At 39.9% G+C, this 26,446-nt stretch overlaps 1 protein-coding gene across 5 annotated transcripts in view; it reads left to right on the top strand.

Annotated features, from left to right (window-relative positions):
* Nucleotides 1-26,446, top strand: part of vwde (von Willebrand factor D and EGF domains) — a 204,740-nt gene that overhangs the window by 136,192 nt on the left and 42,102 nt on the right. For 4 of the 5 annotated variants that reach the window (XM_072575396.1, XM_072575397.1, XM_072575398.1 and 1 more), the window contains 6 exons: nucleotides 2,877-2,978; nucleotides 11,690-11,804; nucleotides 12,509-12,759; nucleotides 15,365-15,584; nucleotides 17,857-18,000; nucleotides 18,291-18,503. In XM_072575396.1, the coding sequence (XP_072431497.1) occupies nucleotides 2,877-2,978; nucleotides 11,690-11,804; nucleotides 12,509-12,759; nucleotides 15,365-15,584; nucleotides 17,857-18,000; nucleotides 18,291-18,503 (1,045 nt within the window). The remainder of the gene's footprint in view (nucleotides 1-2,876; nucleotides 2,979-11,689; nucleotides 11,805-12,508; nucleotides 12,760-15,364; nucleotides 15,585-17,856; nucleotides 18,001-18,290; nucleotides 18,504-26,446) is intronic. The other variant, XM_072575400.1, reaches the window with a different exon arrangement.

Raw genomic sequence — 26,446 nt, forward strand, 5'->3', positions numbered from 1 at the left:
ACCTGTGTCCTTGATAGAGCAGACCTGACAATGGCTGCAGGGTTGATTAACTGGTAGTGGTTAGCAGTTTCAAAAAAAGTGGGAAAAAAATCGTGGTGATTTGGTAGTCTGAAAGTTGCTCCATTGTGTGTGAGAGCACTTCTGGGTATGAAAAAAAAATAAAATCAAGCAGATCTGGGAGGATCATGGTGGTATGTCATTGGACCAGTAACCCAGCATCCCAGGTTAATATTGTGGAGACCTGGGATTGAATCCCATCAGGGCAGATCATGAAATTTGTATTCATTAAAAAAAAACCTTGCAATTAAGTTTGGTCCAATAGTAACTATGTTGTCACTTTAAGGAAAAAAAAGGTAAAGCAGACCTGAGGGTTCTTGTGGCGCTGTGGTAGTGTCTCAGAGGTGTGCGATCATATCTCTGAATAGGGCAATTAGAAAAATGGGTTAAATAAAAAAATGTTAAAACAAAATATTATAAAGCAAACCTGCCCCTTCCTGCTCTCCCTACACCTCCCTCATGTTTGATGGTTTACATAGTCTGTAATGGGTTTTGTATGTAAATAATTAGTTAGCTGTACAAGTGATAGTTAGTAAATGGAAAAATCAGAATAATAATTTTGTTGTGGAAAACCATTCCATCGTGTGTAGGAGCATGTCCAGGTATTTAAACAAAAGAATAAAACAGACCAAGCACGTGGTATCCACCAATGCCCTTAGGGAGAGCTGGGCACCATGGGGGATAGTGTTTTTATTTCTCCCTCCAACTCCATTTTCACTTAGACCCTTCCCACTTTCCCTACCTGACCCTCACTTTTTTTTGATGGTTTGTATTGCTGGGGCTTTGCATGCAAATACCCAGTTAGCTACAAGGGTGGTTTACTGATGGTGGGTAACAGTCAAAAACAAAAAAAAAGTCATAGTGATTTGGTAATTGGGAAAAAAAAGTATTCAATTGTGTGTAAGAGTGCTTTCGGATATATGAAAATAAAAATCAGACCTAGCTCTTTCCACTCTCCCTCACCTTTGATGGTTTGCATTACCTGTAAAGAGTTTCACTTGTACATACCTAACTGCTACACAGGTGATTTACTGGTGATGGTTAGTGGTTAAAAACAAATAAAAGGTTTTGGTGATAAGAAGAACAACCATTTGATTGTGTGTGATAGCCCTTCCATATATCTGTTTTTAAAAAGTACCTAAAAGCCTCTTATGATGTACTGGTAGTGTCCCCACCTCTGACCTAGGGGATCTGGATTTAAGTCCCACCTGGTGACTGAGCAGATTGCTTAGAAAATATACTTATAAGTAAAGCAGACTGAGGGATGCGACTCCAGAGCTGTTTGCCCCAGTCTGGGACTAGCCTGTGTACACCACGAGTAGTGGCTGTATTTTGGTGTTCAACAAGAAATTATATTCCTTTTCAGTCAGGCTTCCTGAGTTATTAGAAATTCCAAACCCTCACCCTTTGTATGTAGATATACTTCCTACCCTCTCTCCTAAATGGTTTGGTCCTAATTCTTAGCCTATGGCTCAAGTACTAGAATCACCAGTCAGTGGAAACAGTTTATATATTCAATATTTTCCTGTTATGATCTTGACTACTTTGTACAGATTACCACTTAACCATCTAAATTCTAAAGAAAGCAGGCCTAATTCAGGCAAACAACTTAACTCCTTCAGTCCAGGTATCATTCTTGTTAACCTATGTTGTACTCTCTCTCCAAGGCCAGTATATCCTTCCAAAGGTGTAGTGCCCATATCTGCTCTCGGTACTCCAAGTGGGTAACCAGGATTTTATATAGCTGCAGCATAACCTATGCATCTTTATACTCCAGTCCCCCACGTCTAAAAGCCAATATTCCACGAGCATTCTTGATTATTTATCTCTGGTCAGCATGGACATGTTGGACCAAAGGGTGTGTTTCCATGCTGTGAATCTCTATGATTCTATGACACTATTTCATGCATCTGTTTGTGGCATTTTAAAGATCTATGCACCTGAACCCCCAAGTCTCTGCATTTGACTTAAACATTTACGCTCTCCACTGACAATGTACAATGAGAAGAGCATGTACCATCTGCAAGATGCACTGCAGCATCTCACCAAGGCTTCAACAGAACCTTTAAATCTCTGGCCTCTACTACTTAGAAAGTCAAGGGCAGCAGATGCATGAGAACATCGACATTTGCAATCTTTCTCCTAGCCACACTTCATCCTGACTTGGAACTAGATTAGATTAGATTAGATTACTTACAGTGTGGAAACAGGCCCTTCGGCCCAACAAGTCCACACCGCCCCGCCGAAGCGTAACCCACCCATACCCCTACATCTACATCTACCCCTTACCTAACACTCCGGGCAATTTAGCATGGCCAATTCACCTGACCTGCACATCTTTGGACTGTGGGAGGAAACCGGAGCACCCGGAGGAAACCCACGCAGACACAGGGAGAATGTGCAAACTCCACACAGGCAGTCCCCTGAGGCGGGAATTGAACCCGGGTCTCAGGCGCTGTGAGGCAGCAGTGTTAACCACTGTGCCACCGTGCCGCCCAACTCTAACACATTCCTTCACAGTGGCTGGGTCAAAATAAGTGCTCCTTTCCTGGCAGCGCTAATGTGTGTCTGCCAATACAGGCTGAAGTTATTTAAGAAGATGACTGACCACCTTTCTGAGGGCAATTGGGAATGGGCATAAATGTTAGCTTTGCCAGCAATGCCTTCATCCTTTGAGCAAATAAAAGTTAGTTCCATAAATTTGTGATCACGGATGATATCTAGAACTGATAACAATGTCGAATTATAAAATTATTCATAAATAAAATAATGTGTTCTATTTGTATTCCACAGAAGTATAATTTCTTTTTCTCTGACAGATTTCAAATGATGGTTACATGTATAGCAACACTCGGGTTTTAACGGTCTTTGATGGAGCTTGTCAAACATGTGTGCCAATCTCTGGACTCTGCACTTTAAAGGTAAGATCAGAAACTGTGCTACTGACCTGAAAACATTATTTTACACAGCAACAGCAAGAGGTTGAAGAGTCTGTTTTCTGCTGATGCATGATTGATTAAAACACAAGCTGGTAGTGATCAGTCTTTGCATTAACTGTTGTCAGTCTTTTGAGCACAGCTGGGTAGTTTTCATACTACTGGGTAGGAGGCCCTGATATTTGAGAGTTCAAATACCACTAAGAAACATTGTGAAGTTGAATTTAATGTATCTAGCAATTTCTGAGTTGGCACCAGGAGAGAGAAAAGTCAATTGTTTGGATTTTGCTTTGATAATAACACCATCAGTGTTATTGACTATGAGCAGATCTAAGGCTCCATCCCCAAGTTATCATCAGAAGTCAGCCAGTGCCCCCAATTTCACACTGAGAACACTTCTGCACATAATATTTATTCCTTTGAGGTCAGTGCAACAATATAATGTTCAGCAAAACCACAACCTTCCAACAAACAATTCGACACAGAACTCCAGAGTAAAATGTACCTTTCCCTTTCTGCCTGTTGGATTATTCCAAGTACTCTTAAGTGTTTCACAGTATTTGGTGAAGTTATCAAATTGTAAACCATGGCTATAAAGAAAATACAAAGATGAAGGACTCTTAGTTATAAAGATAGGGTCTAAAAAAATAGCAATATTACTCGAGGCTGATAAGAATATGACATGGCACCAGATTTTTCTGAAGAAAAAGGGAATCATAGAATCATTCAGTGCAAAAGAGGCCCTACGGCCCATCACGTCCGTACTGCCAAAGCTACCTGAATCAATACTAGTCCCACTTTCCAGCATGAGCCCTCCAGGCTTGAATGTTATGATATTCATCCAAGTATTTTTTTTTTATTCTTGCCTTAACTACCTTCCCAGGCAGTTTATTTCAGACCCCATCATCAACTGAGTGAAAACAGTTTTCTTCAAATCTCCTCTGAACCTCCTGACTTTCACCTTAAAATTAGGCCCCCTCATTATTGACTCTTCAACTAAAGGGAATAATTGATTTTTATTCACCCTATATATGCCTGTCATAATTTTATACACCTCAATCAAGTCCCCCTTAACCTTCTCTGCTTCAAATAAAACAGCCTCCGCTTGTCCAGCCTTTCTTCATCACTAAAATGCTCCATCCTAGGCATGTCCTAATGAATCTCCTCTACACCTTCTCCAGTGTAGTCATATCCTTCTTGTAGTGTGACCAGAACTGCACACAAAAAAGGCATGTACATCTTCAAATAGCGCCTCTGCTCTTTATAATCAATGCCATAATTGATTGAGGGAAGTGTCCGATATGCCGCCTGAAGTACCTTATTTACCTGTCCTTCCACCTTCGAGGATATGTGGACAAGTATCCAAAGATAGAGAGTTTCCACTCTGAAAATCTCTCATGTTAAGAATGCCTCTGTCCACCCTACTTGAGTTTCAGACAGAAATGGGCAGATTGCAAACATAGCAGTCTCGAAGATCCACCTATTTACTGCATATTGGCACATTTACAGTCTTGATTGTTAGAGTCTCAGTCACTCAACTCTGATATTTCCTCCCTCCCCACTGCCTTTATTTCTGCTGAGCGTCTCATGCTCCCTAGAATTTGTAAGCCCTCTTCCCTCTTTCCCCAGTGCAGCCATAACTATCTTTGGGCTCAGCCAAGTGTTTGTAATGAGACTGAAAGTATATCTGGCCATCTGTCCTGTAGATATACTTGCTTGATGGTCCTTATGCTTTGCTGAACAACAAATGGCTAATGCATTTTGCTCCCCTCAAGCAATCTTTACACAGCTGTATAGGGATTTGTGATTAACATAAATATTATCCTGTAATAACCTGAAGTGGCCGTGAGAATAGGGGATGACTTGCTGCTTATCTTTCAAGATTCAGCCTCTGGACGTTTCCTACAGGTTGGAGGGTTATGGTTATGGTTCACTCATATAATCTCTGTATTTAAGAAGGGAAGCAAAATGATTGGGAATTAGAGAAAAATGCTAGAGTCCATTACAAATGAATTAATGGATGAATTTTTGGCAAATAGTGGCAAGATCAGACAGAGTCAAAATGGAATTACGAAAGGGAAATCGAGAACGTAACAAATAGAGGAGATAAGATGGAGTCAATGGATGTGGTTTATTTGGATCTTCAGAATACTTTTGATAAGGTCGCACATAAGAAAGTAGCATGTAAATTTAAAGTGCAAGGGATTTGGAGATAGTGTATTGACATGGATGCAGAATTGTTGGCAGACAGAAAGCAAAAAGAGGTGGTGTTGGCTTAGTGGTATTGTCACAGGATTTTTTAATCCCACAGACCCAAGTAACATTATGGTGTCCCAGGTTCAAATCCTACCATGGCAGATAGTAGATATTGAATTCCAATAAAAAAAATCTGGAATTAAGAGTCTAATGATGACCATTGTCGATTGTCAGAAAAATCCCATCTGGTTCACTCATGTCCTTTAGGAAAGAAAACTGTTATCCTCAACTGGTGTAGTCTACAGCAAAGTGGCTGACTCTTTCCTGCCCTCTGGGCAATAAACGCTGACCCAGCCAGTGATGCACACATCCCGTGATTGAATTTTTATTGAAAAGGCTTTTTATTCCTGAATGGTGGGCAATGATGAGTGGGTACCATGGGGATCAGTGCTACATCCCAAGCTGTTCACAATAGAAATTAAAATTTGCAGATAACCCAAAGCTGAGAGGGAGGGACCCAAAGCTGTGAGGATGATGCAGAGATTCTTCAGTGTGATTTGGACAATCTGACTGAGTGCACAAATGAATGGTAAGCACAGAATAATGTGAGATTATCCACTTTGGGAGAAAAAATAGGAAAGCAGATGATTATTTGAATAGCTATAACCTGAGAGAGGGGAATGTGCAATGAGACCTGGCTGTCCTTGAACACTGTTTGCTAAAGGTAAGCATGCAGGCACATCAGGCAGTCATTAAGGCAAAGGATATGTTGGTCTTCATAGAGAGAAGATTCAAATACAAGAGTAGGGATGTCTTCCCTCTTGGAGAATGGGCCTAAGTGAGACAACACCTAAAGTACTGCATGCAGTTTTAGTCTCCTGATAGAATCATTTCTGAGGCATCATGTTCCAGAAGCTGGGGTCACAGTGTAAGAACGTGGGGTAAACCATTTAGGACTGAGATGAGGAGAATTGTCTTTACCCAAAAAGTTGTGAGTTTGTGGAATTTACTACTAAGGCAACGGAGAACAAAGCATTGTATAATTTCAAGGATGAGTTGTACATAGCACTTGGGGCTAAAGGAATCCAAGGATAATGGGGAAAAGCAGTGGTTGATGAGTGAGAATCATATTGATTGACAGAGCAGGCTTGAAGGAGTGTCTGCCCTCCTCTTGCTTCTATTTTCTGTTTCCTTTGAAAAGCATTACCTGTCTGTTTACTTATAGAATCATAGAGATGTACAGCATAGAAACAGGCCCTTCGGTCCAAACCGTCCATGCTGACCAGATATCCCAACCCAATCTAGTCCCACCTGCCAGCACCCGGCCCATATCCCTTCAAACCCTTCCTATTCATATACCCATCCAAATGCCTCTTAAATGTTGCAATTGTACCAGCCCCCACCACTTTCTCTGGCAGCTCATTCCATACATGTACCTCTCTCTGTGTGAAAACGTTGCCCCTTAGGTCTCTTTTATATCTTTCCCCTCTCTCCCTAAACCTATGCCCTCTAGTTCTGGACTCCCCACTCCAGGGAAAAGACTTTGTTTATTCACCTATCCATGCCCCTCAAGATTTTGTAAACCTCTATAAGGTCACCTCTCAGCCTCCGATGCTCCAGGAAAAACAGTCCCAGCCTGTTCAACCTCTCCCTAGAGCTCAAATCCTCCGACCCTGGCAACATCCTTGTAAATCCTTTCTGAACCCTTTCAAATTTCACAACATCTTTCCGATAGGAAGGAGACCAGAATTGCATGCAATATTCCAACTGCGGTCTAACCAATGTCCTGTACAGCCACAACATGACCTCTCAACTCCATTACTCAATACTCTGACCAATAAAGGAAAGCATACCAAACGCCTCCTTTACTATCCTTGAAAGTGCAACTCCACTTTCAAGGATTGCACAAGATGGAGAGGCATAAAGTGAATGTATTTGTTTGATTTCCATCTTATGAGAAAGTAGGAGATGCAATATATTTCAAGAGGAAAGTTGCTGTTTTTCTTTCTTCTTGAGTCACGACTAGTATTTCCTTTAGATTCACAATGCCTCTAAGTAAGTGTAAACTAGATCTATTAATAGCACAGTCTTGGCTCCATCAGAATTGGTGGGGTGAGAGATGTTGGAGGGTGGTTGAAATAGTCACCCCCTCCTGCAATTAAACCAACAAGGGCAGGAGAGCGGTATGTGAGTTCACCAACCAACCATAACCGTACATTAGAGTGGCAAAATTGCTGAAAATAGCAGTGAGCAATTGAATCCCAGAAACAGATCATACTCATCATTCTAAAGGCCTCTTGGTTTGACATGATATGACTGTTCAAAAAAGAAAATTGGGCTGTGACTTAAAGTTTTTAGGTGTATGGGCAAGTCAAAGTGGATAGATATGTAACAGAGATAGTGGGACTAACTGACATACATTTTATGATCCCAGCTGATGGTGCTACTGGGAGAAAGTGAGGACTGCAGATGCTGGAGATCAGAGCTGAAAATGTGTTGCTGGAAAAGTGCAGCAGGTCAGGCAGCATCCAAGGAGCAGGAGAATCAATGTTTCGGGCATGAGCCCTTCTTCAGGAGCGAGGAAAGTGTGCCAAGCAGGCTAAGATAAAAGGTAGGGAGGAGGGACTTGGGGGAGGGGCATTCGAAATGCGATAGGAGGAAGGAGGTTAAGGTGAGTGTGATAGGCCGGAGTGGGGGTGGGGGCAGAGAGGTCAGGAAGAAGATTGCAGGTTAGGAAGGTGGTGTTGAGTTCGAGGGTTGGGACTGAGACAAGGTGGGGGGAGGGGAAATGAGGAAACTGGAGAAATCTGAGGACATGCAGGTCCTTGAACGACTCCATCATCAGACCATAGCAACACGATGGCTGGAGGAAGAGCGCCTCACCTTCCGCCTAGGAACCTTCCAACCACAAGGGATGAACTCAGATTTCTCCAGTTTCCTTATTGCCCCTCCCCCCACCTTGTCTCAGTCCCAACCCTTGAACTCAGCACCACCTTCCTAACCTGCAATCTTCTTCCTGACCTCTCCGCCCCCACCCCCACTCCGGCCTATCACCCTCACCTTAACCTTCTTCCACCTATCGCATTTCCAACACCCCACCCCCAAGTCCCTCCTCCCTACCTTTTATCTTAGCCCGCTGGACACACTTTCCTCATTCCTGAAGAAGGGCTCATGCCCGAAACGTCGATTCTCCTGCTCCTTGGATGCTGCCCAACCTGCTGCGCTTTTCCAGCCAACACATTTTCAACTGTGATGGTTCTACTGGACAAGTCAGAACCCTGGCTTGATAGATCATATTTTATTTTTGGTAAACATGATGATTAAAACATAAAACATTCACTTGATGCTGTAAATATTTTAAAGAGCAAAATGTAAGTTTACTATAAAAAAGAAGAAACCAAACCAAGCTTTACAAAAATTAAAATAATCCTAACACAGATATCAAAACAGAGTTCTACCCTGTTTCCCCACACAATCTGTTACAAAATTCCAAGTCCAGGAAAATTGCAGTCCAAACTGAACACTTCAATTTACTCTTAACTTTCTTCTTCCGTGTTCTTTCCTGTAGACTTGGAGACAGTTGAGTCTACCGACATGAACTCTTCATAACTCTGAGAGCCTAAACTTTATCAATTCTATTCCAACTCTCTTAGCCTGGGCTATTCACAAAATAGACTTCTGCTGGGACAACTGGCATCCATTGAGCTGAACTGAAAAAGTCTTATCAGGAGAGAAATTTACTTCTGAACTCAACAGGAATATTTACTGATCTGAACTGAAAACAAAACTAATGGCCTTTAAATATGGTTACTCTACCTGTCATAATCTCAATAGAATAAATATCTTTACATGAACACAACATAGATCTGCATCACAATGCATTGAGTTATGCTGTACTTAGTGCACTGTTCCATCATAATTTGATGGTGCTTTGGAAATTACTTCTCACAGCAGTAACATATATCCATCTGCCTCTCTCTTTGAAACCATCCAACTTCCAGAAATGATGTCATCACAAAGTATCAGGTAAAATATAAGGATGTACATTTTCACAATTCCCCATTTAGAACAAAAATCCTGAACATATGGTGATATAAATTCACTGTAGTCCATAACAAGTTGACTGGTTGCCAAGCGAAGGGGGCATTACAAGCTATGGGGTAAATTATGTTTCGGTGGTGATGTGATGAAGCTCTTGTCGTCTTTTGACACTTTGTTTACATTTGCAGAGCTTTTCTTAGATTTTTGTCAGTTTTTTTAAAAAAGTGTCTCCCCAGGAGATTATTAGGGCAAGGGACAATAATATGCATGTTACACCACATGTGGTTAGAGTGAGTTCTGATATATTCTTTTATAATCTGGTTCACCACTTAATCATGAATACAAATTGGAATGGACTAATCTGAAAATTAAATTGATATATCTTAAATTTCAACAAAGAAGTTAATCTCGGTAATGCTTCTGAATAATTCAAATAACCAAATTAGATCACCACCCAGAGGGAGACTGTGGCAATTGCAGAGTTGTGATGTTATATCCTCCCAACAATAAAGCAGGCAATAAAATTTAATTGTTACAGCAGAATTAACGGCAGCACTTCAATTTTTTTTAAAAACTTGCTTTTACGTATTCTCAGTAGTGTTTTTAGGAGTGAAAAACATGGCCATTTCTGAACATCACTCCCTCAGTTAATGCCCATCATACCCTCAGTATAATTATGGAGACAAGGTAAGCTTTATAGTCCTCAGTGTTAATTGCATTTTAATTGGTTGTCAAATTGCTCATAGAAGGCACTAATTGGGATCCATTGTAACCATATGTAGGAAGTGTCTGAAACTAGCTGTTGAAATTGGAGGAATGTCAGAGCTGCCGGAAGAGCCTACTTCTGTACCTATTTATATGTAGTAGGTGATGGGTAATATGTCTCTGCAAGTTGAAAAAAATATTAAAACAAGGTTCCAGTTATATGCTTCATCACCTGGCTATCTGAATTGAATCAGGGTATAGAGCAATAATTTATCAGTGTCAGAGTAATGTGGGCAATGGTGAGACATACAACAAAATTGGACAAGATGTTCCACAAGGCTCATCTCAATGTTGAGATCATCAGAACTGCATCTTGTAGATATCTTCTAATTAACTTGTTCAAATATGTTTTTGCACACTTCTCGAGCAGATGGGACTTGAATCTGTGTCTCCAAACCTAGAGGTCTGAACATTGCCACTACATTGTATATGCTTTTCATAATGAAATGCTGGAAAAGCGCAGCAGGTCAGGCAGCATCCAAGGAGCAGGAGAATCGACGTTTCAGGCCTGAGCCCTTCTTCAGGCTCAGGACCGAAACATCGATTCTCCTGCTCCTTGGATGCTGCCTGACATTCTGCGCTTTTCCAGCAACACATTTTCAGCTCTGATCTCCAGCATCGGCAGTCCTCACTTTCTCCTATGCTTTTCATAAGCAGAGTGACAAGATTCTTGCTAGGCAGCAGTATCCACAATTGACTCTCATTATTGCTTGTTAAGTGCCTTGATATCTGTTCACTTCCCCACAGGTTGCAATCTTTCCAAACCAATCATGCCAATTAAATGTTAGAAAAATTCAACATGGCAACCAGAGTGAGTTCTGGGCAGGTTCAACTGGCTCCAAAATACCTCTAAGTTGGACACCAGACACTTTGGGGATGCTTCATGGGTACCAGTCACATGTGACACACATCCAAAGATGTTGGTAACCAACATGTGCCAGCCTCTCTGAACCCTCATGACACATCTCCAACCCACCTTACACTGCTGCATTAGAAATTATCTTTATAATGCTGCAGCAAGGATATTGCATGTTCAGGGACAGTTACCTAACTCTAGATTGATCCAGATTACATCTCTAGGCTCTTCACTGACTGTCTTAGAGTTCACTCACTCTGAGCCTACTTGAATGCTCACAACATCCCTGCCTTGCCTTTGCTTTGTTTAATTGAGCATTTCCCTGCAACCAGAGTTACCAGGCTCATATCACATCCTCTAGCTGAGTCATTTAGGGCAGACACAAAGCCAAGAAGCTTTCACAGTCATTAGCAGGCCTCGGTCCACACAAGTGGGACAGGCTTTGTTCAGGGGTATGAAGTGCAGGCACTGATACCAGTCCCGGGTCTACTCCAGGCAGTCAGAGTCAGGAATCTCTGCTCATAAGAGATGAGGAACCAAATGACTGGCAGCATACCACCTGGCTTGACTCTTTCTGCTCTATTGTAGATTAGTTTCTTCATGCAATAAGAGAAGCAGGTATTACAAAAGACGAAAGTAGATGACACAGCTACTACTAAGGGTGCAAGTCGGGGGTGTCTCAAGCAAGTGAGTGTCTGTTGTACATGGTGGTACATATACCCAATGTCATGGTACATTTTTAGCTATGGGTTATTCAGATTACTGCAGCCATGTTTTTTGACATATGCCTTTGAAATTCTGCTAAAGCTTGTTTTCAATTATACAATTTTGGTTCCAGGAGAAAACGTGCAACATTGATGGGCTTTGTTATGGTGCTGGAGATCAAAATCCAACTAGTCCTTGCCTTTTATGCAGACCAGAAAAATCAAAATTTGACTGGTTTGTTAATGAAAGTAAGTTCATTCATATTGCATAATTTACAGCTGTTTATAAAATTCTGCAATAGTTAATGATGCCAGAGATTACCAAGTCTAAATGGCTACTCTTGATTCATATGTTCATATGTATTTTTGTTATAACAATTACACTATACATGAATTTTACTCCTCATGAGGTGGAACCCAGCAGCAGGAGTAAGCACTAACAGATCCTGTGAATTTTGGTAAAATGAATAAACGTAAGCTAGGAATGCTTAAAGCTGCATACAGTAGCAGAAAATCACACCTTGATCATGTACATGTGACGAAAACTCAAAAAGGTTTTGGACCAGATTTTGTTGTAAGAATTAATGGCCCTGCGTCTGCTCTGAGAAAAAGTGCATATCAATAAATATTATTCAAATAACTAATTCAACTGTACTGAGATTACCTTAGTCCACTCTTCCCAATTTTATCTCTTTCTGCTGGCTTTCACATCAAACCTTGTTGAATGTGGTGTTAGCCGAGAGTCCGCCAGCTGCTGTAGATAGCTGTTGGAGACATGTAGTTTGTATGGAGATACTGTGACCAGGTCCTGCAAATCGATCAGCCTCACAGTGCAATGATCTGGAAACTGGTCTGTCTAATCTATCACTTGAAAATTCAAATATATCCTGTATCAATTATTGATTGTTCTGTTGTTTGTTTTTGTAAGAAGTAACATGATCATTATTTTTCAGATAACCAACCTCCAATATTTCAACATTCACAAGAAAGACTTCAAACTTTTACTGGTGAAAATTTTGTGTACCAGTTCTTGGCTTCTGACCCAGAAGGATCTGCTGTTGTTTTTAACATTGATGCTGGACCAAAGGGTGCTAATCTTTCTCCTGCAGGACTTCTTATATGGAAGGTTTCTTCACAGGAATCCCAGATGTTCTCTTTTTCTGTGACAGATGACTGTAATGCTGAGACCAAAGTGTCAGTAGAGGTAATGGACATTACATAGAACAAGTGTAACTGTTTCTGTAATACTGTTTCCATGAGGCAGAAATGAACACTTGCAATCGTGAACTTTTCTGAAGACGAGTGAATTTCAGTCACAATAAGGAATATTACTGTTGAGGACTGAGATATTTTCCAAATTCTGGCTCTCTACCAGCCCCAGGGTCCAACATGAGAAAACGTCAATAAAGTCTACTTTTGGAAGCAAAAGTAAACATTGCCATTGTATTATACAATATGTTATGTGCTGATTTTAAAGTATTACAACTCATTTGCTGAAGAAAAATCTCTCACTCCACTGGAAAATTTTCAGCAGGAATCAGTAGTTTGATGAATATTTTGACAGAAATCCACAAACTATGTTCCTTGAGTAAAATAATTACGACACAATCTATATTTTAAATATGGGACTTGGATTCGTTCAATACTTACACAAATATATATACATATAATGTACGTTTTAGAGGCAAGTAATCCAGTGTTTTAACAAATTTCAATCAACTGTGAAACAATAGAAATTTCCATGTTCAATAAAAGTTTGGGTAAGTAGCTATTCAGATTTGAGGAAACAGTGAGATTGGTTCATCTTGCCACTACATTAGTTACTAATTTTAGACATTCTTTAATGTCTGAAGTGTTAATCCAGTGCAGTCGTTAAGCAGAACAAGGTGCCCAAATTGTTAAAGCAGGAGGACTAGTGTAAGGATTAATGATGGTAAAAATAGTAATTTATGTCGGTGTTCTGTCACTACCAATTCCCACACTTGAGAATTATTCATTTTAACCACATGATTACAATTGTTAGGTGGTTCAAGGACATCAAAGAATGGAAACAAAAAAAAAGTTTTCATTTGCACTTAGAAAAAATTAACAAAGAGAAAACTAATGGGTTCACAAATTCTGCTTATTTTAATTTACAAGAGATATTTTTATATGAATTAACATATGCTGTGTGTGTCCAGTGGGTGCATTGTTGCCTTAAAACCTTATTGCCTTGCCACTTTATTGCCAAATAAAATTCATTTTCTTATGGGTCATTTGCAGCACCTTCATTTGCGCATATGAAATTTCTTTGCTTTCTTAACAAAGGTATTAACTCATTTGTTCTTCTACAGTTAGTTTCTCTATTAATGTTCATGTATTTCTCAGGCAGCCTAATTTCAATCCACAAACCACTTATTTCTACTGTGATGTATAAAATATTTGAAGGTAGTATGCACTCAGCATTTTAAAAGTTTGATTCCAAGAATATTGAATTGCTGACAATAAAATATTAGCAAAACAAAAGATTTAAACCTACTTTACTAGGTGTTGATAATGTAAATCATATTTAATAATGGCATTTTCATTTTACAGAAATTATCAGATTATCATCAATAACAATTGCCTTACAAAGATTTTCTCATTCTTTAATATAAAACATGTTCTGTAAATGTTATAATCCTGCAGGTGGTTGATTTATTGTCACGCATATCATGAAAATACATTGAAAAATGTTTTATGGCATTATCCGGTGCCATTTTGGGGTACAATAAGGATAAAAAGAAATTACTTCAATAAGAGTAATTTATTAAAGCTGTAAGGTTGTTGCAGAGGTCATGTAGGAAATGGCAGGATAGGCTTAATTTCTACACAAACACAAACCATAATGACCTACCAACAAGTTGCTATTGAAACAAAGGAAGGAAATGGGCTTAATGCTTGTGGAACACGTTCCAAGTCCAAACCTGGTCCTAATTTGTGATGAAATCCAAACTTCTTTTTCACCAGATTTATTCCTACATCAATGTGATTTGAATTCTTAACTATTTTAGGAAAAGTACTTTCCACTATTCCCAATGTCTAAATATTCAGAAGTTGTAAGTCTGTACTGAAGACAGATGACATTTTCAGTATTCCTGTGTCCAGCTAGCTTTTTTTTGATAACAGTTACTTGGTAAAGAAAGCAAAGAAATTTGATCTTGCATGACAAATGAATTTTCTCTCTCTATATTTGCACAGCTGGTAGTTTCTCTAGTAAAATAGTCTTGGAATTTAAACGTTCTTCAAATAAGCAGAAGGTTCAGGTTAAAATAAGTGTAAAAAACTCAGCTTTTGTTAACGACTGCTAGTCAGTGTGTTAAATCACCTCAAAGCTATCACAAGCAAGATTTATTTTGAGGAAAAACATTAGAACACTTCCTTCTCTCTTGTTAGTCTTTCACTTCATCACTGCTTTTGAAATGTGATAGGAAATTGATGAAAAGATATTAAATGCTTCCACTTCCATGCATTTGCAGTCAACTTTCTAAACTGTAAATTCCTGATTTTCTGGTTAAGGATTGAACAAAGAATGCTCCAGTGACATGATACAGGAGAAAATAATTACAATTGTGTACAGTTTCCATTAAAATATGAATATAGACATTTTATGACAATAAAAAGAGGACAAAATGTCATCTACATACCCTAGTTCTTCTATACCTACCCTCTAACCTACTTAACAAGAATTATGTTGTCTTTATTTCTGACATGCACAGCGACATAGATATTTCTACCTTCTATCTTCTATCAACATGTAATATATAATGCTATATCTATTTTTTGACTAGGTCACTGTAAAGCCATGTAACTGCTTGAATGGAGGTACCTGTGTTACAAACATAAACTTTCCTCCAGGAAGTGGAGAGTATCTCTGTGTGTGCTCTCTTGGTTTTGAAGGAAGTTACTGCGAAGTGAATATTGATGATTGCAAATCCAATCCATGTGGCATTGGCAACTGTGTAGATGAAATAAATAGTTATTCATGCAAATGTCAAGAAGGCTTTCAAGGTAAATACTTCATATAAGCTATTACAACACTGAGTATTTATTCAACATTTGTCTTTCCTATTTTCACTTAATATACTGCATTGATTTAACAAATTTAAATCAACTGTGTAACAATAGAAATTTCCATGTTCAATAAAATTTTGGGTAAGTAGCTATTTAGAGTTGAGGAAACAGTGAGATTGATTCACCTTGCCACTGCACCAGCTACTAATTTTAGACATTATTTAGTTGGTTCCATTAGTTAATCAAGCTATCGACCAAGCATTTGCAAATTAATAATGATTTGGAGATGCCGGTGTTGGACTGGGGTGTACAAAGTTAAAAATCACACAACACCAGGTTATAGTCCAACGGGTTTAATTGGAAGCGCACTAACTTTTGGAGCGACGCTCCTTCATCAGGTGATTGTGGAGGGCTCGATCGTAACACAGAATTTATAGCAAAAATTTGCAGTGTAATGTAACTGAAATTATACATTGAAAAATTGATTATCTGTTAAGCCTTTCATTTGTTAGAATACAGTGATAGTTTCACTTCTTTCATGTGTAAATCACAAAACCCTTTTGTTTTAAAAGTTGCATTCTTGGGTTAGCTGTTGACAATGGTGATAGCTCAACAATATGTTGAAGGTGTTCGCCCCTGTGTTCTCTGTCTATGACCTGATGTTTAGATTGATTCTAATCTAAAAAGTGAGATAACAGAGTTTTACATAAATTCATAAATTCATTTTACATAAACTCAAAAACTGCATGAATTTATGTAAAACTCTGTTATCTCACTTTTTAGATTAGAATCAATCTAAACATCAGGTCTTAGACAGAGAACACAGGGGGCGGCACGATGGCACAATGGTTAGCACTGCTGCCTCACAGCACCAGAGATCTGGGTTCAATTCCCGCCTCAGGCGACTGACTGTGTGGAGTTTGCACGTTCTCCCTGTGTCTGCGTGGGTTTCCTCCGGGTGCTCCGGTTTCCTCCCACAGTCCAAAGATGTGCAGTCAGGTGAAGTGGCCATGCTAAATTGCCCGTAGTGTTAGGTAAGGGGTAAATGTAGAGGTATGGGTGGGTTGCGGGTCGGTGTGGACTTGTTGGGCCGAAGGGCCTGTTTCCACACTGTAATGTAATCTTAAAAAAATCACTGTATTCTAACAGATGAAAGGCTTAACAGAGAATCAATTTTTCAATGTATAATTTCAGTTACATCACACTGCAAATTTTTGCTATAAATTCTGTGTTACGATCGAGCCCTCCACAATCACCTGATGAAGGAGCGTCGCTCCGAAAGCTAGTGTATTTCCAATTAAACCTGGTGTTGTGTGATTTTTAACAAATTAATAATGTTTGTGTAAGGAGAGAAAAGAGCTGACATTTCGAGTCTAACTGACCCTTTGTTGTGCTTTGACAAAGGGTCAGTTAGACTTGAAACATCAGCTCTTTTCTCTCCTTACAGATGCTGCCAGACCTGCTGAGATTTTCCAGCATTTTCTCTTTTGGTTTCAGATTCCAGCATCCGCAGTAATTTGCTTTTATTAAATAATGTTTGTGTGATCCATTTACTTCATCCACTGATATCCTTTAAAAGACCTATGAGCATCAATTGAATATATGACATTTTTCAAGTGGCTAACTTTAAAGTAAGTCAGGTCAGTGACATACTGTCAGGGAACTGAAAAAAAAATTAAAATTAAGTGGCTGTGAAATGAATGGACCGTTTTAAATGTTAAAAAGCTGTAATTAAACAGCCTTCACTCTAGTAAAACATCCCAAGATAGGTCTTTGGAGCATTATCAAACAAAATTCCTTATTATAATATTTCCTTTCCTGTAGCTTGATGTCCTTATGGCATCTTAAATTGAAACTAATTCCTTGATTGTGGATAGCTAACTTCTGCACTTGTTAAGAAATTAGTTGCAACATGACAATTAAGAAAGGAACGTGTAGATTGGCTAATGTCACTACACCTGACTGTTTTGCCATGCTTCTGTTCAAAGTGTGCCTGGACTTTGAGTATAGGATCCAGTTCAACAGCCATGCCTCTCCTGGTATAATACACAATGAAATATCAGTGTTACACTCATAGTGGAGCGAGATCCTGAAAGGTGCCCACAGCATCCATGAACTAAGTTCAATCAGGATGCCTTCTGGAGAGAAAAGATGCTGAAAAATAAGAAAGGATCTTGTGGTATACACCATTGCTGATTTTTAAGTATTCCATATGCTATATTTCAGGAGTCAGTCGACCATTGCAATGTTTCTTGACTTCTTTCCTCAGGTGCTGACTGTCACGAGGATATTAATGAATGTGAAAATAATCCATGCACTCCAACAATCTCTTGCTTTAATACATTTGGTTCCTACAGATGTGGTTTATGTCCACCTGAAATGGAAGGAAATGGGAAAGAGTGTGAAGTGAAATGTATGTATCTTATTCTGCATGTCATGTTTTTCATTCTTTATAACACAGTCTGATTAAGGATAAACCCAGTCTTTGGGTATTTAATCGCATTTCAGCTACAGTTTTGAAGTTTTTTTCTGCTTTGTGAGTGACAAGCATAAAAGTAAAAATCACTCATAACTTACAAACCAAGCAGTGTTTGCAAAGCTTCTTTAACAAAAGCTATTGTATCCCACATGATTTTCATCATTTAATCTTCATGCATTGGTGAAAAATGATTTATTTAATAATTGACTGATCTTTGGATTTAGATGAAAGTCGTACTGCTGATTGGCCTCCAACAACTAATGCAGCAGCTGAGATATTTGCTGAAACCTATACGTCTGAGGATGATGAAGATGATGATAAGAAAATACAAGAGGAACATGGTGAATATTACATAGCTGATGTAAATGAGATCAGAGACCCAGTAAAACAAAGAAATGAGGATCAACGGAGCTTTTTCATCACTAGCTCTGGCCCTGGCAAGTAATAATCCAAATAATATTATTGTATGTTACCCAAAGTGAACATGAAAATTATTTACCATTGCTATGATTCCAGACCAGCCCAGAAACTTTGTATTATAGTCTTGGATGAGATCACCAAATTATTTTTACAATCTGTTAGGAGCCAGTAACATGTGTTTTTAAAGTTGACAAAGTGAGATTCGGAGAACTTACCAAGAGAATAAATCCAACAGATTCTACAGCTTTGAATAAAAAAATAAGACTGCACCATTCATGTTAGAACAATGATACAATCTGCAACATATTTAAAACTTATTTCTAACACACATATTTAGGATCTAATCAAGGATATGGTAATATGATTGGAGACCCCACAGCACACATCAAACAGCAAGTGCAATCAAGTCAGATCCCACACCACAAGCAATTTTTCAACAATTCCCTCTATATTTTAATGGCACAAGGTGTCATCCAATTTCATTTAACTTCACAAAAGATTACAATTCTTCAGTTTTGCCAATGCAGCCTTGAAATCCCTCTGAACTACCTGAATAATTGGTTCTATTGTCATTTTCCGTGTCTCAAATTCACACTTCCCTGGACTCCAAAAGGCACATTCCATTACTTATTCAGATGCACAATTCCAGCTTTTCACCCACTTCACCTGTTCCTAGGCTTTCATTGAGGCAGGAAAGTTGAGTTGATAATTATCAGATCAGCCATGATCTCATTGGTGGAGCTAACCCAATGGGTGGAATGGCCTACTTAGGCTCCAATGTCTGTGCTCTCTAATCGTGCTTAGTTACATGAAGCAAAATTTTTTTTAACATCCACTGTCAGTTGTACAGACACATTAGTGGCATCTGGCTTCTTGTGAGTCATCATAACTTCAAGGATATTTCCAAAGCCCTGACTGCCACACCCAGCTTTTTAATAATTCCTAAAACCTGCCTTGAAATCCAGCAGCGCAGAGATAGCCAACTGCTAACAGCATTAAATACAGTTCCTTACACAGAACCTATGTTGCTCATTTGGATTAAATCTCACCCCTCATCCTTCTAAACACCATCAAGTATAGACCTAGAGTCCTCAAATGTTCCTCCTATAATAAGCCTTTCATTCCTGGGATCATTCTCTGTGAACCTCCTCTGGACCCATTTCAGGACCAGTACATCCTTCCTGAGGTATGGGGCCCAAAATTGCTCACAGTACCCCAAGTGTGATCTAACCAGAGCTTTATGAAACCTGTGAAGCACATCCCTGCTTTTATATTCTAGTCCTCTCAAAATCAATACCAACGTTGTATTTGCCTTCCTACTGACTCTACCTGCAAGTTTACCTTGAGAGAATCCTGAACTAGGACTCCCACATCCCTTTGCACTCCAATACTGAATGGCCTGGACAGAGTGGACATTGGGAAGATGTTTCCATTGGCAGGAGAGACTAGGACCCAAGGGCACAGCCTTAGACTAAAGGTAAGATCTTTAGAACAGTGATAAGGAGAAACATCTTCAGCCAGAGAATGGTGAATCTATGGCCTTCTTTGCCACAGAAGACTGTAGAGACCAGGTTATTGAGTATATTTAAGACAAAGATAGATAGCTTCTTGATTGTCAAGGGGATCAAGGGTTATGGGGAAAAAGCAGGAGAATGAGTTTGAGAAACTTATCGGCCATGATTGAATGGTGGAGCAGACTTGGTGGGCCGAATTGCCTAATTTTCTGCTACTATGTCGTATGATCTTATGGATTCCCTCAGTACTCCTTCACGTACATATTGTTAATCAATCCCTGTTTATAATAATTTCAACTATTCTTCAGCGAAGGTAGAACGATCCTGAGAGACTTACTGCAAAGCTTACAGCAGACCCCATCCCTATCAATGAGCACATTTGAATATTGCCACCTAGCAACAATGGGAATAGAGTGTGCTGTAAATGTTAATTCTCAGAGAATGCTGCACTCTCTGGTATCATTGGACATGGACTGAAAATGGATTTTTATAACAACTATAGGATTGAGATTAAGCAAAGTACTTAGAGAAGTCCTTAAGAATTAACCAAATAAGAATGAATATGAGAAGTTTTAGGCCTTTCCAAATGGATAACATTTATGGCCTAGATTTTTCATTAAAAATAAATGAGTCAAACTGTGCTCAACTATCATTAAGGCAGGATCTTCTAATGACTGCATATGCTCAGCAATAAGAAAGTTGCTGTCAGTTTTGCCTTGTTCCGCTATAGATTCATATGGTATAGAAAAGGTCCTTTTACACATCAAGTCCAGAAGCTATGTCAGTTGGGTGGCACAGTGGCACAGTGGTTAGCACTGCTGCCTCACAGCACCAGAGACCAGGGTTCAATTCCTGCCTCAGGCGTCTGACTGTGTGGAGTTTGTAGATTCTCCCCGTGTCTGCGTGGGTTTCTTCCTGGTGCTGTGGTTTCCTCCCACAATCCAAAAATGTGCAGGTTAGGTGAATTGGCCATGCTAAATTGCCTGTAGTGTTAGGGGAATGGGTCTGGGTGGGCCGAAGAGCCTGTTTCCACACTGTAAGTAATCTAAAAAAAAATCTCACCCAGAGAGGCTCATGGGATGGTATGAAGTTCCAATACTTTATGATGGCTACTTACTAACTATTCTGCCTTGGAAATATCTCTCCATTCCTTCATGTTGCTGCATTAGACTTATCCCTAACAGTGATGTGAGGGTACCCAAATGCAGTGGTTCAAGAAGCCAACTCACTAGCACCACCTCCAGGGCAATTGGGGATGATCAATAAATGTTAGTCCCACCAGCGACAATCCATGAATTAATAAAGGAAAACTCACTGAACTTGCCGGAAGGTTGAGGCTTATCTATTACAATCTAAGATAATATGTAGTTTGATAATAGGTCTTAGAGAGAAATGGTGGACTTGTTGTAATAATGCCAGTAAACCTGTAATCCATTAACATAGGCTAATGCTTTGGGGGTATGGGTTCAAATCCCATGAAGGCAATTGCCAGCACAGAAATAGATCCTTCAGTCCAACTCAGCCATGCTGACCAGATGGCCTAAATTAATCTAGTCCTGTTTGCTAGTATTTGGCCATATCCTTCTGAACCTTTCCCATTCATATACCCATCTGGATGTCTTTTGAATGTTGTAATTGTACCAGTCTCCACCACTTCCTCAAGCAGCTCATTCCATTCACTGTGAAAAAGTTGCCCCTTAGGTCCCTTCTAAATCTTTCCTCTCTCACCATAAACCTTTACCCTCTAGTTCTGGACTCCCTCACCCTAAGCAAAAGACCTTGTCTATTTACCCTAACAACAGCCCTCATAATGTTATAATTTCTACAAGGTCACCCCTGCAACTCTGGCAACGTCCTGGGATTAAAAAATATATAATCATTGCTTTTTTTTTAAGATGATCCGTCATAGAATACTAGTATCAGTATATGAGCCGGAAACCATCATAAATTGTTACAAAAATCACTGAACTCACTAATGTCCTTATGTGATCTTGCCTGCATGTAACTCCAGACCATTTGCAAATGTGTAGTTTCATACCTTCAAATTTTACTTACTGTTGGTGTTGCAAAAGAAACAATAGGTGCAATTTTCGGATTTTCAGTTAGTGTCTTGATGAGTGAGGTTCATGGTGTCTGGTCAGCAGCAACTCTGAGCAACGTTTTGTCTTCAAACTTCCATAATTCACCTCATTAAGGATGCAGGCCAGGTTCTCAGGCATCCTCCTGTGGAATTGCTTAGCTGGAGAATGGAGGGTCTGGCTAATGTGGTGACTTTCCAAAGTACACACCTCTTGTACCACATTTAAAGACCAGCTGCTCACCACGTCAGATGTTGAAAACAAAGAAGGACTTCTCTTCCTCTTGAACATTTTTCGGAAATGTTCCAGATAAAAGGAAAGCTCACTTCCTGCTTTGTGTGCAGAAAATTAGGAAATCTTAGTGGAGACTAAGGCAACTCTCTGTCTGGCTGACCATCACAAGAGACCAAGCTATCCTGGACATAAGTTACAGTCCAGGATGTAGGTTTGCTTGCTGAGCTGGAAGGTTCATTTTCAGACGTTTTATCACGTAACATCTTCAGTGAGCCTCCGAACAAAGTACTGCTGATGACTCTTGCTTTCTATTTATATATTTTGGGCTTCTTTGGGTTGATGGTGTCATTTCCTGTTCTTTTTCTCAAGAGGTGGTAAATGGGGTCCAATTCAATGTGTTTATTGATAGAGTTCTGGTTGGAATAACATGCTTCAAGTAATCCTTGTGCGCGTCTCTGTTTGGCTTGTCCTAGGATGGACGTGTTGTCCCATTCAAAGTGGTGTCCTTCCTTATCTGTATGTAAGAATACCTAGTGAGAGAGGGTCATGTCATTTTGTGGCAAGTTTTCTGCCTGTTTGTTCAATGTAGTGTTTGTTACAGTTCTTGCATAGTATTTTGTAAATGACATTGTTTTGCTTGTTGTCTGTATAGGGTCTTTCAAGTTCATTAGCTGCTGTTTTTGACAAAACTAGAAAACTAGCCACCAGCATTCTGCCTGTCAGGGATGAGCAAGAGTATGCACCTTATTGCTGTAACTATAGGTGAACAGCATTGATGGCAAACAGAGTAGGAGACATGGAATTTTGACCATACACTTTCCTTTTGGAGAGATGTGATGGTGCTGGCAGGTACCCACAGAGGACCTCCAGAATCATCACCTCAGGGCATTCAAAAGTGTTTGGCCCTTCCTTTCCTTCCTGATTATCATCCAAAGCCTTCAGCAATTCACGTCGAGGGTGAGTTGTGTTTGAGCAAGAGACTCTTACCAGGCCTGGACCCTCTAAATCCAAAGGCATTAGGGATGACTGCCCTGATCTTTCAAACAAACCAGGCCAACTGGAGTGCAAACTTCCACTGTAATTCACTCCTGGGTACAGAAATTAAGACTGTACTTCGATGTAGTGGGAGGCAGAGAAAGAAGGAAATTTACTGAGGGCACTTGGATGAAACTTCATTGTTGTAAATAGTGTTATAAAGCGGAGGTTTACCTCACCTCTGAGAACTAAAATTGAATCACCCAAAGGGCAGCACCTTGCCTATAATCTGTTAAAAGGAATGTGAGAAGGCATGTAATCTTTTTTTTAAGTGACTTCTAGTGGTTAAGTAAAATAAATCCCTGATGCTCACTTTACAATCAACGAGTAACAATTTATTTACCCAACTCTAACAATGAACAAATTAACAATGCCCCTCTAACTACCAACTATTCCTGAATACTGCATGATTCTAATGGTATGCTGTTCTAATAAATAAAACGACTCCTAAAACAAAACAATAGAATTTAGTCTCTTGAGATTACAACTAGGTTACGTGTCTTCTGGAACTTGCAGTGTCTTCTCCACTGATCTTTCTGTCAGGAATGTTTTCTCTGTAGATTCTTCTGTCAGGAATTTAGATGGTGTGCCACAGTATCATGGTAAGTAGATGGTGCTTTCTCTAAGAGCTGAGAGCTGTTATCTCTTGGCTGATGGCAATTGGCTGTCAACCGATTTTCCAGATGCCTCTTTTGTACAAATAGCGATAGGTCATCAAGGACTGATCCTAGGTTGTCAAAACCATCAGATTTAAATTTAATAGGTCTTTGATAGCTAAAGGCCTGGTATAAATTGATTGGCTAAATCCAACCTATTGTCTTAATGATGGCTTTTTGATACAAAATGTTTCTGTGCAGGCTCTCTCTGTTCCTGTAAACTTTAAAGCAGCTCATAGGCATCCATTTTAATTCTAAGCACTGAGAAAAGCATTCCCCGTTTTACAATGGAGACCACCCATCTTCCTAGAGATTACCAGATGCCTAAGCCAGAGCCAACATGGTACAAATGGCATTGCTGGAATCCTCCCACCTTTTGATATAATTTACTGAGTATCTCTGACAAACCTGCCAAGGTCATTTTATGCGTTTTGACAATGGTCAACACAATGAGGTGCTTTGCTACCTGCTACATCATCTTCCACAGAGGTAGAGGAAGAGTTGATGTCCATATGGGCTGGTCTCATCAGGACAGAGATTGTGTTCATGCTATTCATGCTGTCAGAGCAGGGGTTATGTAATACAGGTGGAAGTTTGAGTATGTTAAAAATTTACTCAGAGTGATAATAATGGGGAGAGCAGCACAACACTTGGCAGTGGGAATCTTATTTGGTTGCTGATACATGGAGATCTCTGCATCACCACATGACCATCATGGTCCTCTCCAGCTAAGAGAAGGAATCTCTTGTAAGAGGTAAGTAGACTAATGTTGAGCACCCCACTATCTATCTTGGCTCTCTTTTCCCTCTATGAGCAGTTTTGTCTTGGAGTTTCTCCTAATGCACCATTAGTTCTCAGGTATGGTGCTAGCGGTGGGAAATCAAGAAGGTCCCAGTATCAGCAAGCATTTCTCAAGATAATGCAAGACTGAGAGATGGAAGCATGGTACAGGTGAGATGAGTGCCTAGAAATTGCATAAGAAAACTCACTAGAGATCACCAAGAGAAAAACTCATGACACTCTGAAATTGAAAGAGCATTTTTTTTGATTGGCTATGACCATGCCATGCCAACCTGGTCCAAGGTTGTTCCCTGGGTCAGTGCAGTCAGAGATCTTTGGAGAAAGGCACAACAATGCAGGAAGAAGGTTAATGATCTTCTCCGCTCTGTCAACATTAATGTCACTATCTTCACCCTAATACTTCATACACATTATCTCTGCTACTTTACCCACCTCACACCAAGGCTCATGCTCTGTCACTATCTCAGTTGCCTACAAAATCTTCCCTCAATATGCTATCACCCACCTCAATCCTCAAAATCACTAACATGGCCTCTGCCTAATCACTCACTTGGAACACAAAGCAAAGACTGATCAAGATCAGTTGAAGCTGGTTGGGCCTAGGGTACTACCCTGACAAACACCTGTAGAGATATCCTGGAGCTGAGATGACTGACCTCCAATCATCTTCCTTTGTGCCAGTAGAGTTTTCCCCCCGATTCCAGGTGACTCCATTGTTGTTTGGGATTTTTGGTATCACACTCAGTTAAATGTGGCCTTTTTTTTAAGGGCAGTCACACTCACCTGACCTCTGGAGGTCAGCTGTTTTGTCCATGTTTGCATCAAGGCTTTAATGAGGTCAGCAGCTGAATGGCCCTGATAGAACCCGATCGAAGTTATAGTGAGTGTGTTATTGTCATGTAAGTGCTTCCTGATAATGCTGTTGATAATAGCCTCCATCACTTTACTGAAAATAGCCTGATGGGATGGTAATTGGCCAGGTTGAATCCGTCCTGCTTTTTATGTACAGAATATAGCTGGACAATTTTCCACATTGTCAGGTAAATATCAGTTTTGTAGCTGCACTGAAGCAGCTTGGTTAGGGGTTTGGTAAATTCTGGAGCCAAGTCTTTAGCACCACTGTGGAATGTTGTCAGGCCCATCACCTGCCGTGGTCCAAGGCAAGTAGCGATGTTATTTTGGTCTCAACCAGGTTAGTCAAGAGTGGTGCCCAGTTGCAATAAAGACAGCCTAGAATATGTTATGTGTCCTATTACATACAGTGCTTCTTCCAAGTGTTGCTTAACATGAATCGATTCATTAGCTGGAATGGGATTTTGGTTCTTGATGACCAGCAGGAAGTTTCCTTATCCTTGTCGGACTTGATGCCTTGATGCCCTGTAAAGCCAATGTTAAGGATTACCAGGGTCTGACATGTCAGTGGGACAGGACACGTCCAGGAGAAGTGATTTGGGACATTATCTGTAAGGTATAATTCTGTAACTATGGCTGTGTCAGACAGTCGCTTGATTCGTCTGTGAGACCGTTCTCCCAATTTTAGCACCAGCCTGAAGGAGGACTTTGTAATGCTGACAATACCTTTGTCGATATCAGGTGGTCCATTTGGTCTCATTTCATTTGTTTTGAGACTTAAGGTTTTTTT

Source organism: Chiloscyllium punctatum, chromosome 8 (genome assembly GCF_047496795.1).
Source record: "Chiloscyllium punctatum isolate Juve2018m chromosome 8, sChiPun1.3, whole genome shotgun sequence".
Lineage (NCBI taxonomy): Eukaryota > Metazoa > Chordata > Chondrichthyes > Orectolobiformes > Hemiscylliidae > Chiloscyllium > Chiloscyllium punctatum.